Genomic DNA, 15,007 nt, shown 5'->3' with positions numbered 1-15,007 from the left:
AGAAGAAGAAGAAGAAGAAGAAAAAGAAGAAAATGAAGGAAAAAAATGGCGGAAAAAAAAAGAACAGAGAATGAGAAGAAAAGGAATGAAGAAGAAAGAGAAAAGGAGAGAGAAAAAAAGAAAATAAGTGACAGTTGTTACTTAAGAGGGGAAACAATATGGTTAGAGTAAAATAATAATAAAAGATAGGTATAATTATAATATAAATAGGTGTTAGAGTAAAAAAATAAAAACATTAAAATGATGAGGTATTTTCTCTATATTTTCCTTGTTGAGGTAGGAAATCAAATTATTTTTAAAAATAGAGTATTTATCCTAATTTTCTCATTTTAGTTAACTAAAAAGATTGGGCTAATTTTAGGAAAATAGTGCAAAATTTAGGAACCTAAATGTAAATAAACAGAAAATGAAGAGTAACATTGACTATTAACCTCTGCAACGTATGTCTTCATTCATCCACACGCTTTATTATATCTCAGTCTCAAACCCCAATCTCTTAAGCCCCTCTTAAACCTCCACCTTATCATCCCATTTCACCTCCACCACCACCACCACCACCGTCACCACCGCAGCTTCCACCGTCTCATTGTATCAAAATGCCGCACCAATTGAACTGAAAAAAACATCTCTTCTACCTCATACTTGATAATGGCAACTGTGGACATATCTACCCCTCTTGTCTTCAAACTCAACCGCCACACTTCCACCTCCAAACTCTCTAATTTCTTCAATCTCAAACATCCTTTTCTCTTCAATTACCACAAACACACTCGTCGGCGCCGCCCATTCTCAATTTCCGCAACAGCAGCTTCCATTTCCATTCCTACCCCCACCACCGCAAGAACAACTCTCCCTGCTCATTTCAAACCCCAGAAGGGCAACATTGCCAATGATCATCACCAAGACTCCATTTCCATCCTCAACGAAAGAATTCACCGCGAGTATAGCCGAAGAGAAGCCACCTCCAGACCTCTACTGGACTCCAAGGAGGCTGAAAAGTACATAAAATTGGTGAAGGAGCAGCAGCAGAGAGGCTTACAGAAGTTGAAAGGGGAGAGGGAGAATAGTAAAGGGGGTTTTAGTTATAAGGTTGATCCTTATTTGCTAATTTCTGGGGATTATGTTGTTCATAAGAAAGTTGGAGTTGGGAGATTTGTTGGGATTAAATTTGATGTTTCAAAGAATTCTAGTGAGCCTATTGAGTATGTTTTTATTGAGTATGCTGATGGTATGGCTAAGCTTCCCCTTAAACAGGCTTCAAGGATGTTATATCGTTATAGCTTGTAAGTTTTTTCCTATCTTAATTTTTTTTGTTGTTTTACTTTTAATGAATTTGGAATATCATAGTAGTTTTGACTCTGGCCCTTGGGATTTTGTTGATTTGCATTGTTTCTTTAAAGTTGGAAGAATTGAATTCTGTCAACTATGTGCTTTCAAACATGATGAATGGATACATTTCGGTTGAATGCTTGCATTTGTAGATATTCCAAACAAGAGGGTACATTTCTTCTTAGATCTCTAATGGACTAGAAAAACGAGGGCGGAGGGCTTTAGTAAAATGGCAAGGTTGGATTTTGATTTAATTGATTGAACAACCTAAGGAATTGCTAAAATTCATTATTGCATGTCTTTTTGTAATGCTATAGCTATTGTACAAAGTTATTGTGATATATTTTGCATATGTGGTTTATCATCTGTCATTGTTGTTCTAGGCCAAACGAAAATAAAAGGCCTCGAGCTCTGAGTAAATTGAATGATACTAGTACATGGGAGAAGAGAAAGACGAAAGGGAAAATTGCAATTCAGAAAATGGTTGTTGACTTAATGGAACTGTATTTACATAGGCTGCGACAAAGAAGACCTCCCTACCCGAAAAGCCATGCCATTGCTGAATTTACTTCTCAATTTCCATATAAAGCCACCCCTGATCAGATACAGGTTAGTTATCAATAAACTTTTGGGTCTCTTACTCTACTTTGCTTATTACAATGTAAAATGGGTTTTAAATTTGGTTCCTTAAAAATATCTAGATGTTTATGGTTATTTGGAGTGTTGTTTTTTAGCCATAGCTCTGACAAAATTCATATAATCTGTTTATTTTTGTTCTAATTTTATCAAATAATACGGAGTTCAGACTGATGCTTCTTTTTAGCTTTTAGTTTTTACTTCCTCTCATGAATTAGACTTTCATTCCAGGCTTTCAGTGATGTTGAAAGGGATTTGACTGAGAGAGGAACTCCTATGGATCGGTTAATATGTGGAGATGTTGGATTTGGTAAAACAGAAGTTGCTTTACGCGCCATCTTTTGTGTGGTCTCAACAGGAAAGCAGGCTATGGTTTTAGCACCGACAATTGTTTTAGCCAAACAACATTTTGAAGTTGTTTCAGAGAGGTTTTCCAATTATCCTCATATCAAGGTTGGACTTCTAAGCCGATTTCAGGTAATGGATCTTTTCTTTCTCTTAGGCCTACCAGGGTGCTGATTTGGAGTTATTCATTGTGTCAATTTTGTACTCATATTTTGGAAGCAAACAGTTGGCTGGAAGATGGGAATTCAAACAATATACATATTTTCACATTGTATTTATTAGTTTGATAAAGAATTTGACACCAGTCCTGCGACTTAATGACATTATATGTTTTATCATGAAAAATTATGATAGAATATTTTAGGTACTGCAATTTTAAATTTTGATACCCATTACTATATGCAGACCAAAGCAGAAAAAGAGATGTATTTCAACATGATAAAGAATGGTGATTTGAACATTGTTGTAGGGACTCACTCGCTCCTTGGAAGTCGTGTTGTGTATAATAATCTAGGTCTTCTTGTGGTTGATGAAGAACAGGTTAGCTACCAATTTCTGTATTGCTGTTTTCTACTAACCATTCACCTCAATTCTGCATTTACTTCACTTAAAATCATTTGCTTCAGGGGTGCATGAAAATAAAAACTTATTTTTGCTCTGAAATGATGAATTTATTTCTTCTTTCTTTCTATCATTAATTTTTTTAAAGCAAAGATAGAAATATGTTACTGGGTGCATATGGATATCTTCATGTATGCAACAGGAAATTCAATACATGCTATATGATCGAAGAAGTGCATGAGGCTTGTGCATTTAAATATTGCCCCCCTACTAGAGTGTAAATACATAAGATTTGACCATGTATCCTTTGGCAAGCAATAACACTCAAGGACCTGTCAGTTTCTTATAATTAAAGGGCTGAAGGAGACTGAAAAAAAAAAAATTAGTTAGAAGCCCTTTACAATCTCTTTTCATTATTATAAGACATTTCGAAAGTTGAATTCATGTCCGCCATATGCTTTGACTTGATTGTGCTATGTGTCTTTCCTTTACAGAGATTTGGAGTTAAACAGAAGGAGAAGATAGCTTCTTTCAAGACTTCAGTTGACGTCCTTACTCTTTCTGCAACACCTATACCACGGACGCTTTATTTAGCATTGACTGGATTTCGTGATGCGAGGTAAACTGCAGGGGATCCATAACTATTTAAAATGCTGATTTACTTAGCTTTGCAACTGATGATTTACCAGATCTGCAGTTTGTAAAGTGAAAATAAACTTCCCCTTTTCAGTTTAATTTCAACTCCACCTCCTGAAAGAGTTCCTATAAAAACCGCTCTTTCAGCATACAGCAAAGAAAAGGTATTATCAGCAATCAAATATGAGCTCGATCGTGGTGGCCAAGTATTTTTTGTTTTGCCTCGTATAAAAGGTACCATTTATTGTTTTCATTTGCGACATTCAAGCATTAGCAGTATCAATAACATTATATGGATATATCAGGACTTCAGGAATTCCCATCTTGAAATGTATATGTTTTTCGTTTCAATACTTTTGATTATGTTTTTCCATATTCCTTTTGGTACAGAATAATTTCTTTTTCAGGCTGTAAAATAGATGTATTTTTTGAATATTCGTAAATTAGAGTTACCTGATATGTTGTTATCCAGTCAAACTAGAGAAAGATGTGTTTATTAAAGTTAGAAGTAAAAGACGAGATTGTTTTCAAACTGAAACCAAGCACTTAATATTTTTTTGTTCTTTTTCCTCCATTTTACATCTAAAGCTGGTTTGTATCTCAGTTTTCTGATATAAATTTTCCCTTTTGTCTTTTCGGCTTCACAGGGCTTGAAGAAGTCATGAGTTTTCTGCAAGAGTCATTTCCAAAGGTTGACATAGCTATTGCACATGGAAAGGTATCTTTTCACTTCAATTCTTTGGTTGTATTGGGCTTCTGTTTACATGTCGATGTATTAAACTAGGCCCTAAGACACACAATTCTCATTTTAACATTTTGAAATGGGAAGCAACTGGAAATTTTGCGAATATGAAACCAAGTCTTCGTGTAAGTTTTCTCCTTGGTTTTGCATTGCACATATGATTTATTTTCAGCCATGTAGATTTTCTTTTGATTTTCTCTTCGAAATTCATATAAGATATTAACATCATGAACAAGCAATCCTCATTATAAACATCATGCCTCGGTAGCTTTACAGTTTTATATGCTCCTAATGCTGTTTATGAACTTATCGCGTGTTCTATGCCCACTCTTCAGCTTCGTGTTGTTTTCAGCCATATGCAGTTTAGATACTTCTCATTGATCTTCACCTTTTGGTCTCTGACATTTTTCTGTGTTTTTGTAATTGTAGCAATACTCAAAGCAGCTTGAAGACACCATGGATAAATTTGCACAAGGTGAAATTAAGATTCTCATATGCACAAACATAGTGGAAAGTGGACTTGACATCCAAAACGCAAACACCATCATAATTCAGGATGTTCAGCTATTTGGCCTGGCACAGTTGTATCAGGTTGTCCTATTTCTACTTTATCCTTTTTAGTTAATAATTCTGTAAATCTATTATGGGAGAACTATATTGGAAATTCTCATCTTAAAAAGTTAAAAAGGCATTAATAACAAAATGTGTGTTATTTTGTTGAAACTCTTTTGATATTTGTTTTTCATATCCCAAATATGTCTCTCCCACTTAGCTAATATGAGGTGTTCTTTTGAGTTTTGCTGCGTTTATTTTCTTCCACCTCTCCTCAAGTTTGTTTTAATAAGAAGTTTGATCTGTGGCTGGAAGACCTAGGTTATTGATTTTTTTGGATTTCCTTTACACCTCTCCCTGTTTCTCTCTTATATATGCACACACATGCATATATATGTATTTGTTAGCCATTTATCATGATCATATATGGGAATTTAGTTGATCTTTTTCATCCCCTACTAAATTTCTTTTGAGTTATGTGATTACTGCAATATTTATTTTCTCATCAATATTGTGACAATAGTTACGTGGAAGAGTGGGCCGGGCAGATAAGGAAGCTTATGCACACTTATTTTACCCAGATAAATCATTGCTGACTGATCAGGCATTGGTATGTTGTTCATATGAGAGCATTTTACTTTTATTTTTTCATGATGGTATATGCTTTTGCGCTGCTTGGTCTGTAAAGTAAAGCTTGCTATGTCTCAACTTCAGGAAAGGCTTAAAGCTCTTGAAGAATGCAAAGAACTTGGACAAGGCTTCCAACTTGCAGAGAGAGACATGGGCATAAGAGGCTTTGGGACCATATTTGGTGAGCAACAGACTGGGGATGTTGGGAATGTAGGAATTGATCTCTATTTTGAAATGCTTTTTGAGAGTTTATCAAAGGTAATACTTGTGATCCTCTTTATTAATTATCAAAGTAAGAGCATTTTAGTGTTCCGGTCTAATAATTGTATTGTTTTTACTGAGTGATCCCCCGACCGTTTCTAGTGTCCATTTTGTTCAGTAATTGGACAGATAAGACACCTAATCTTTGGACATTTTTGCACTTAGAAATTAGGCTAGCCAGTGACAGCCCCCGAGATTCTATTTTATGTAGTCAGTTTCAGTTCTCTAAATTTTAATATTCTTGCATTTTGGTTTTCAGGTTGACGAACACCGTGTAATTCCGGTTGCTTATCACTCCGTACAGGTTTGTCATTTGTGGAATATTTACAATACAAAAACAATAATAGCATGAGAACTACCAAAATAATCTGTTAATTTCATCAAACCATCAACTTCTGCCATTGAATAACCTAGTGTTTGTTGTAAGTTCAATACACTGGCATTTCATTTTTGAGTAAAATCAGTGTTTTTAATTTCAATGGTAGATTGATTTAAACGTGAATCCTCATCTTCCGTCGGATTACATAAATTATCTGGAGAACCCTATGGAAATTATTGGTCAAGCCGAGAAAGCTGCAGAGAAAGATATATGGAGCTTGACGCAATTTACAGAGAATCTGCGTCGGCAGTTCGGAAAGGAGCCCTACTCCATGGAAATTCTGTTGAAGAAGCTTTATGTAAGGAGAATGGCTGCAGATCTTGGGATTACAAGAATCTATGCTTTAGGAAAGATGGTCGGCATGAAAACAAATCTGAGTAAAAAGGTTTTTAAGCTGATGATAGATTCAATGACATCAGATGTTCATCGAAACTCTCTAGTATTTGATGGAGACCAAATAAAGGTACTTGCACTAGATTTATTTTGGTGCTTGCACTATAATACTAAATTTTATTGATTTTATTTTAGTTTCATCTCTTTTCTATAAAGCAATAGTAATAACTAATAGATTCTGCTTTATTGCAATGCATTATAAATACCATAAAAGTTGAGAAATGGAAAAACGAAAGACACCGAAGCAAGTTATATTTTTAAACCCTAAGCCCCAAAATTGCCCTTCACTAATAACTTGAAATGTTGTAGTAGCATGGAACCCCTATGTGCTATAATGCTGAGGTCATATGAATAAAGCCTTGTCTCTGCTTCAGAGATCATAATTGTATATTCAAATGAAGGGATGCTTTCTATAAATGGCTTTCTTTATATATGCTGATTGAAGATAAAAGATGCTGACGAGCCTCACCTTATTTGAGTTTTTGAATATAATGGTTGTTTCTAATACTTTGTGCTTTTCTTTGTCAAACAATTAAAACAGGCAGAACTTCTTCTGGAGCTTCCGCAAGAACAACTGCTAAATTGGATCTTTCAATGCTTGGTAGAACTTCATGCTAGCCTTCCCGCCCTTATAAAGTATTAAGTCGGTGTACAGAATCAGCCGCTCAGTTATGACTTTCCCGCTCTAAACTAACTAGTAACCATTCTATAGTTCTGTTGATGAATATAAAAAGGGAAACTATGCACATCAAATCGCAAGACTTTTGCGTTCATTCAATTCTGGTTTGAAATCTACACGAGGCTGTTTTAAAAATGAGAATCAAGAACAAGCTCCAAGGTAAAAAAGAAAACTTATTATTCTTGCTCTAGCCATCAACACTTGCTGACAGGTTCCCACTTTGCAGATTCCATAAGCATGCGAATCGCAAGGGTCGCTGTGTCAGTGGTATTTCTTCATCCAAGAGGAAGTTTTCACCCTTCCTGCAGAATAAAGACACCGCCACTTATGCAGTACGAGCAAGATCTAGTCCCCGGATTCTGAAAGAGAAGTGCAACAATGTTTTTGTCTGACATCATTAATGCAAAGAAGCTTTAGCATGGTTGATTTGCAGAACCCATCTGGAAATGGTAAGGCTTAGAAGTTATTGTGTAATGCCTTGTGATCATTTAACACCTTAATATTGTAGAATGTATAATAGAGAAATAGGAAAATATAGTCAGAAAATTGTGTCCACTGATTATAGCTTATGCTCTACTATAAAGAGAAGACCTACTGATTGTAATGATTTCTAGTTTAGCAAATGATTAATATATTATTATTATTTTAATGTAGGGTCCTCTCAAAAAGAATGTGAATTTTAGTTGTTTTGGAGTATGTGCGTGTACATCAAATATTTTACAGAATTTCCTGGAAAATACTCGAAGTTGGCTGATTGTTTTGAGCATGTTTGGCGTTATAAATGGGACTATTTTTGTTTTCAATATTATTGTTAGCAGCGAGTAAAGCGATACATACGGTGAGAAGGTGTTCATCTAGATGTTCGAGTGTGTCTCCTAATTTCTCGACTCGAAGATTTATTAAAAAAAAAGATGAAAAAGTAGATATGTAAGTAGTAGTTGGTTGATGAATGGATGTGGAGACACAACTCAGCAAATGCCATGTTTTCTCATTGTCCGGTTTGTTTCTTTGCTTTTTTTTTGTTTTTCCCTATTTATTAAGGGAGGATTTGATGGAGATCATTAGGATGAACAAATGGTGGATTTGATTACACTGACCAATATAATAAAAACAGAACTATTTTGTCTTTTTAACTGAATTAATTGAATTACCTACTAAATTAATTGAAATCTTTAAAATATAAGTGAATCGATTGAAATAGTTGATTTATTAACTATAATTGAACCAACTTTTTCTATTAACTATTGTAATTGATCTCATCTACAAATAATTTAGGCTTGATTACTTAAAAAAAATCTCACCTTGTAATATTTTTTCGTTTATACCCTGACGTAGGAAAAAGTTCATTTGTACCCTTTTTTTGATTTTTCATTTTCGTCTCTACCCTAAATAGCTAATTTGACCTCTTTTCATTTGGAAAAATATTCAAAATGATCCTTTATATTTAGCTTATATTCTAATTAAACATTAATATTATTAGTTATTTATAATGTTTTCATCCTTTAATTAATTTAATTGTCAAAATTTTTAATTTTAGGGTAGAGATGAAAACGAAAAATCAAAAAAATGGTACAAATGAATTTTTTCCTAGATGAGGTTATAAATGAAAAAATGTTACAAGGTGGGGATTTTTAAAGTAATTAGGCCAATAATTTATTTAAATGTTGACTATATTTAATATATTAGTATTTGATTACTTAAATTGTTAAGTATATGTAGAATTCAGGTATGAGAAACAGAAATATTCCGTTCAGCAAAGAATTTGTTAGGACAATTAATAATTGCAGGAATTTCGCTTTCCCGCGTCCCCACTTTTTATTTTTCTATATCCATTCCCTTTCCAACCGTTACTGCTGTTCATAATTAATCACTTTAGATTAGATTAATTAATTACTTGAATTTGGATTAATTAATTCCTTAATCCATCAACAGAAGAACTAAGTCTTCCACTACTCTTACTAATGCACCTTCTTTAACTATCGTCCCGACTTTCTTTCTCTTATCGCTAAAAACATTGTTAGGGTTAATTTTCCGGTGGATCAAGGTCAAGATCGCCGGCTAAAAAATGAGTTTCCAGGACCTACAAAATGGCAAGCGACCCTCCTCTTCTGCAATGTCTAGAAGCCCATCGCAATCCGTTGCCGCCGGTATTTTCCAGATCAACACGGCTGTCGCTGGTTTCCGTCGTCTCGTTGACGGTATAGGCACCGCTAAAGACACTCCCGAACACCGCCAGAAGCTGTACAGTTTTTTCATTTTTGTTTTAATTTTTTTATTGAGTTATTTAGCTTGAAACTGAATTGATTTGATAAATGTCTATCTTTTCTAATTATTGACAGGAATAATTCGAGACAGCGAATTTTGCAGTTAGTTAAGGATACTTCTGCTAAGCTTAAAGCTGTTAGTGAATCTGATCATCAAGCTAATGTTAATGTAAGTACAAATCCCTAAATTTGATTTGATTTAATTTAATTTGTTAATTTATCTTGTTGTTGATGTTGTGAACTGTGATGAATTTACAAATTTTATGCTGTATTACGATAGGCAAATAAGAAAATAGAAGATGCTAAGCTAGCTAGGGATTTTCAAACTACATTACAAGAATTTCAGAAAGTTCAACAGCTTGCCTCTGAGCGCGAAACCACTTACTCGCCTTCTCCCGCTGCTGCTGTCGCGTAATTTTTCTTTTCTCGTTTATTTTAGTTTTTTAGCATTTAATTGTTTTGTTTATTTTAAACACTTATGTTGCTTTTGTTGTTTATGGATGCAGTTCTGGCTCAGGTGAATATGATGCACCGAGAACGGATCATGATTCACATCCCTTTCTTATGGAACAGAAAAGGTTCGTGTTCGTTTTATTCGACTTGATATCAGCTATTATTTGTCTAGAAATCTGTTTTATTGTCAACTTACATATTGCATTTATTGTTGATGTTGCCAATTATTGCCCATTTGACTTTGAACTCCTAAATTAGTTGATTAACACGATCTGCTGAATCATTTTATTTTTCATCTTCTGCAGCTCTCAATATAATTATGTATTTTTTCGTGCAATTTGTTTTCCGGTTAACCCTAATGAATCTTTGTGGGGATGACAACAGTTTTATCATTGTTTTTGTTGGAAGGTTGGAATAATTTATTTGTGATTGGTTTCTTTGACTCAAAACATGCAGGCAGGAGGTATTGCTTCTTGATAATGAAATTGTGTTTAATGAGGCTATAATTGATGAAAGGGAACAGGGTATTAGAGAAATCCAAGAGCAAATTGGACAAGTAAATGATATATTTAAGGATCTTGCTGTTCTTGTTCATGACCAGGGGGTTGTTATTGGTAAGTTATCCAATCTTCAAAAGATGTGCTATTTTACATTCATAAGCTCAACTCTGATAGACGTTTGGGACCTTTGCAAATCACTCATGCATTTGTGATGAATGCACTGCAGATGATATCCAATCTAACATTGAGTCTTCCGCTGCTGCAACATCCCAAGCAAAAGTTCAGCTAGCGAGGGCTTCAAAAAGTGTGAAATCAAGAAACACATGGGTAAGTAGCCAAGATTACTTAGATGACTCCACATAACTAGACAAGCCGTCTTTCACATCAATGAATATTAATTAGTGCTTATAATGATCTCATTCTCTTTTTTATAAAAAAGAAGAAGAAAGCTACAGGCTAAACTCCTTCAGAAATCAAAAAGGAAGATTCTTCTTACCTTGTTTGGGGGAAATAACATGCATGTTCAATCACCTCCTAACTTCCTCAGAATTATTACTATAATATGTGATATCATATCATTTAGGAGTAATTCATCTGCATAACTTTGGTCACTTGGGATTAATGTCTTGTGGGCAAGTGGGATACTTATTTCATGCTTAAATTAGTAGTTCAGTAGCTGCATGTGGTATCTCCTTGTTTCATCTCTCGTTAATTTCTCTCCTACTTTTCTGAGCCTTTTCTAACTGATTAATTCGACCTAAACCTGACTTTTCGGCCTGAAAATATTATCAGGAGTATGATATGCTCCAAGTTTTGATTGCCAGTCAACTATTTTACGTACCATGTCAGTTTCATTGCTTCTGCGTCTTTCCTGCACTATGTCTAGCCGAGAGATATTTCCTTCCGAAAGAATGAAAACTGAAACAACATTCTAAGATGAACCTGCCAAATAATGAAAAGAACAATACATCAAAGATCCGTATATGATTAAACACACAACCTTCTTTAGTTAATTATATGAGAGAACCGTCTTTGGTTTAAGTATTTCAAAGCATATTGAATTAAGGAAAAACAAGGAGCTGGACAGGACAAAGAGGAACAAAATGATAGGAGAAATCTGTAAAGAAGCCAATCATTTTTGGTGTGTATAGCATGAATATAATTTCCCCACCTTAAATTTAGGAGAAATCAAGAAAGAAGCTGATCATATTTGGTGTATGTAACATGAATACTATTTCCCTACTAGAAATTTTAAAGGGCCTTCATTACCTAAAAGCTTAACTATCTTTTGTGAATAATGCTGCGATGTCTTTTTTTCCCGGTAACAGTTGAAACTTACATTGGTATTGTTGCTGACATTTTTTGCAGTGTTGGTGGCTACTAGGAATTTTTTTGTTGGTGGTAGTGATCGTTGTTCTCATCCTCATTATGTAGTTTGGTGATCTTCCAATGTAATTTTTTTTTTCCGGCTTTCATGATCTTTATCTCTCATCATTATTTTGTTTTGTTTTTAATTTATTCAATATGATTACAGTATCTAGGGTGGTTGCGGGTTTTCTTGTTTGTTCGTTTTCTATTTTTTGGCTTTTGGTTTTGTTTTATGAGTAACACCAAGCCTCTGTAAATTTAAAAATGATTGATTGTATTGATCTCTAAATGGAGAAATTAATTGGGAGATTATTGTTTTACAATCTCTTATACAATATTACTTGTTGATTGCTAACAATATGTTTAGAAGAGAAAAGTAACCTCAGCTCATGCTATGATTATCTATGCTGTTGGAATTTCCATCTTTGCTGCCACCGTATGCTGTTAACTTTTCATCAGCTCGAGCTAGGACACAGTTATGCACTTATGACTAGGGGTGTAAACGAGTTGGGTTACTCGTGTCGGGCTTGAGTAGCTCATATATTGTTCGATTTCGAGCTCGGGCTTGAGAAATTAAGTCCATTCAAGCTCGAACTCGGGCTTGGTCTAACTCGGACTCGGCTCGGCCCGTTTATTCGCCAGCGAATCAGCGATCACTCCACAATTAGCTGTGAATTTGACTTGATGCTTTAACACAATACTGAATATTTTATAGTTAAATAATAAAAATATAATATGGATTCATCATTTTAAATTGTATTTTTAAATTCAACCATTGTATGTAATGTAGTATAATCAAATTTAAACAATACTATTTATCTTAATAATTTTGTATTATCTTTCTTTTCAACTACCATAAAATTATATTAAAATAAGAAAACATAGACTACACACTAGGTAGCACGAAAACGGAAACGGAAAACGGCACGAAACAAACACGGAGAAACGGCAAATTTTTAAAATGAAGGACACTAAACGTGGGAAAAACGTGTAAATAATAAAAAAAATAGGGCTATATTTATAATTTTATTATATATATTAAATTTTATTTATACATTTATGCCAATTAATAAAATAAAATAAATATAATTAAATTCAATAAAAATAAGAAGATAAGTTTTATTGTAGATAAATTAAATCATAAAATTATAGGTAATTGATTTAAAAAAAACTATTAGTTGAGAATTTTTTAGGTTTTTTTTTTATAACTATATAATTTATTTTTATTTATGGAAACGGCCCGAAATGTTTTCTTGTGAGTTTCTGAGAGTTTCCGGTTTCCGAAACGAGACACGCAAACTTCGTTGAAGTTTGCGTGCTTCTTATATTATATATAAATTAAATAGTAATCCTTGCAGTTTTTAATAAAATTAACTTTCAGGGATTAACAATAACATATTTGGTATTAATGAATTTTAACATGTTTTGCAATTTTTATAGGCATATTTAACTTTGACAATTCAATACATGAACTTTTATTTTTCTACAATTTGAACACTGAATAATTTTTCATCAAAACACATCTATGTAGACATCGGAATAAACACCGTTTTGGCGTCCACATCGGCATTTTTTAATGATTTATTGTTCAGCGTTTTGAATAGTAAAAATTTAAAAAATGGAGTCCGATTTTGTCAAAATTAAAAGATTTTAACAAAACACGATAAAATTCATAATTTTTTTAAAGCAAGTAAGTCAAAAAAAAATTATGATTAAGAGTTTAAATATTAAGGACAAATGGTCAATTTCACACTTGGCAAATAAAGTGTGATAATGGGAGAGGAGTGGGTGTATTCATGTAGTAACTAAAAAAGAACTGGACGGATCAAACTAGCTGAATCATCATCTCTGCATCAAATGATATGTGTCAAAACTCATAACCACCACCACCGTCGCCACCGCCTGTCCTCCGCCTCGAGAAAACAAAAATGTCATCACTAGCATACAATCTGTTCTCATCAACATCACTAATATCTCTAGGACTCTACCATCTTATCTCCGCAACTCGTAACTATCTGAAATCCCCCCAATCCTACTCAGCCAAACCCTACCATCCGCTCCCTCTCGCCTCCTCCTCCCGCTTAAAACACCTCCACCTCTACTTCCTCATCACCTGTCTCCTCATCTCCTTCACTCACCAAACCCTAATTTCCACCGATTCCGATCCTCTCTTAAAAGGCCGTACTCCCGTTCACCGCTTCACCTCTCTCCAAGCCTCCGCTCTTCTTTTCCTCTTCCTTGTAGTTTCGCTTGCTCTTTTACTCTCCGAATCCACCTCTCTCCTCCCTCTCCCCTCCGATCTCTTCTTCGCGCTCGCTGCCGCGCTCTTCTTCTTGCAATACACCGTGTCCACCTCCGCCGCTTCCGTTCAGACTTCCGATTTAGAAGCGAAATGCGACGATATTTTTGCTCGTGTTTCGTTTCTTATTGCGTTCTTGTGCTTGATTCTGGCTTTTCAACCTAGGTTTTTTATTGCTGATGTTGGATTAGGCGGTGCGTTTTGTTTGCTAGGGTTTTGGGTTCTTCAGACTGGGCTTTCGCTTTATGTGGAAGCTTTTATACCTGAAGGTTGTCATAGGCTACTAGATGTTGTGAGTGGCGTTGAGGGTTCGACTAAGTGTGATATCGAAGAGTCGAAATTACGAGCTGTTGCGATTTTAGATCTGATGTTTGTGATTCATGTGATGTTTGTTGTGGTTATTGTTATGGTTATTTATGGTGTTGTAGCTAAAAATGTTGGGATTAGGAGACACGGGTCTTATGAGGCTTTGCCTACTAGTGCTGTTGCTGATACTAATCATATTCAGATGAAAGCTTTGGCTGGCACTCAGGCTTGATCGCGGTGCGCGTACGATTTCTTCTTTGACTTTATTTTTTTCTTTGTTGAATTAGATTTTTTGTTGCTTTTGATTCTTATGGTAGTGAGAAATCAGATGAGGAGTTAATGTATTACTTGCTTTTTTAAGCTTTACATCATCAACACTGTAACTTCTTTTAACTTGAGGAATTTTTGTGCATATAAAATGTCTCCTCCTTTCCTTTGTCTTTTTATATATATTGCAGTAAACTGATTAGTATCTCATTCTTCCCCACTGTTGCTCCTTTAAGGTTATATGACGACTGTAGCAGTGTGATCTTTATTGGGTTGATATATGATAATCTAGCATCACTTGTATGCTTTTCCTTCAAAATGATTCATTAACTGCTCTAACTAGACATCTTAATTGTTCAATGCAACTTCATGTATCATATTTGGGAATTCAGTTGCTAGTTACTACT

General features: G+C 34.5%; 3 protein-coding genes across 4 annotated transcripts; all 3 read left to right on the top strand.

Annotated features, from left to right (window-relative positions):
- The first annotated feature begins 482 nt into the window (after window positions 1-482).
- On the top strand, window positions 483-8,276 carry LOC126681169 (ATP-dependent DNA helicase At3g02060, chloroplastic). 2 transcript variants are annotated; one of them, XM_050376602.2, is made up of 15 exons: window positions 483-1,283; window positions 1,713-1,938; window positions 2,197-2,442; window positions 2,716-2,850; window positions 3,366-3,490; window positions 3,602-3,741; window positions 4,155-4,225; window positions 4,679-4,840; window positions 5,325-5,411; window positions 5,516-5,689; window positions 5,952-5,996; window positions 6,178-6,534; window positions 7,006-7,302; window positions 7,370-7,592; window positions 7,798-8,276. In XM_050376602.2, the coding sequence occupies exons 1-13, from the start codon at window positions 649-651 to the stop codon at window positions 7,105-7,107; spliced, it is 2,505 nt and encodes an 834-aa protein (XP_050232559.1). In that variant the 5' UTR covers window positions 483-648; the 3' UTR covers window positions 7,108-7,302; window positions 7,370-7,592; window positions 7,798-8,276. The 2 variants fall into 2 exon arrangements, with proteins under 2 accessions (XP_050232559.1, XP_050232558.1); XM_050376601.2 differs by lacking the exon at window positions 7,798-8,276 and having other exon boundaries at window positions 7,370-7,796.
- A 704-nt stretch (window positions 8,277-8,980) lies between these two features.
- Window positions 8,981-12,063, top strand: LOC126683471 (syntaxin-22-like). Its single transcript, XM_050379380.2, has 7 exons — window positions 8,981-9,384; window positions 9,483-9,576; window positions 9,688-9,818; window positions 9,914-9,985; window positions 10,317-10,474; window positions 10,587-10,687; window positions 11,729-12,063. The coding sequence occupies exons 1-7, from the start codon at window positions 9,209-9,211 to the stop codon at window positions 11,792-11,794; spliced, it is 798 nt and encodes a 265-aa protein (XP_050235337.1). The 5' UTR covers window positions 8,981-9,208; the 3' UTR covers window positions 11,795-12,063.
- Window positions 12,064-13,488: 1,425 nt separating this feature from the next.
- Window positions 13,489-14,779, top strand: LOC126683050 (uncharacterized). Its single transcript, XM_050378867.2, has one exon. It carries the CDS (start codon window positions 13,657-13,659, stop codon window positions 14,563-14,565), a length of 909 nt encoding a protein of 302 aa, XP_050234824.1. The 5' UTR covers window positions 13,489-13,656; the 3' UTR covers window positions 14,566-14,779.
- Window positions 14,780-15,007: the final 228 nt, after the last annotated feature.

Source organism: Mercurialis annua, linkage group LG5 (genome assembly GCF_937616625.2).
Source record: "Mercurialis annua linkage group LG5, ddMerAnnu1.2, whole genome shotgun sequence".
NCBI lineage: Eukaryota > Viridiplantae > Streptophyta > Magnoliopsida > Malpighiales > Euphorbiaceae > Mercurialis > Mercurialis annua.
The sequence above is the reverse complement of the archived record's forward strand: the minus strand, read 5'-3'. Positions and strand labels throughout refer to the sequence as shown.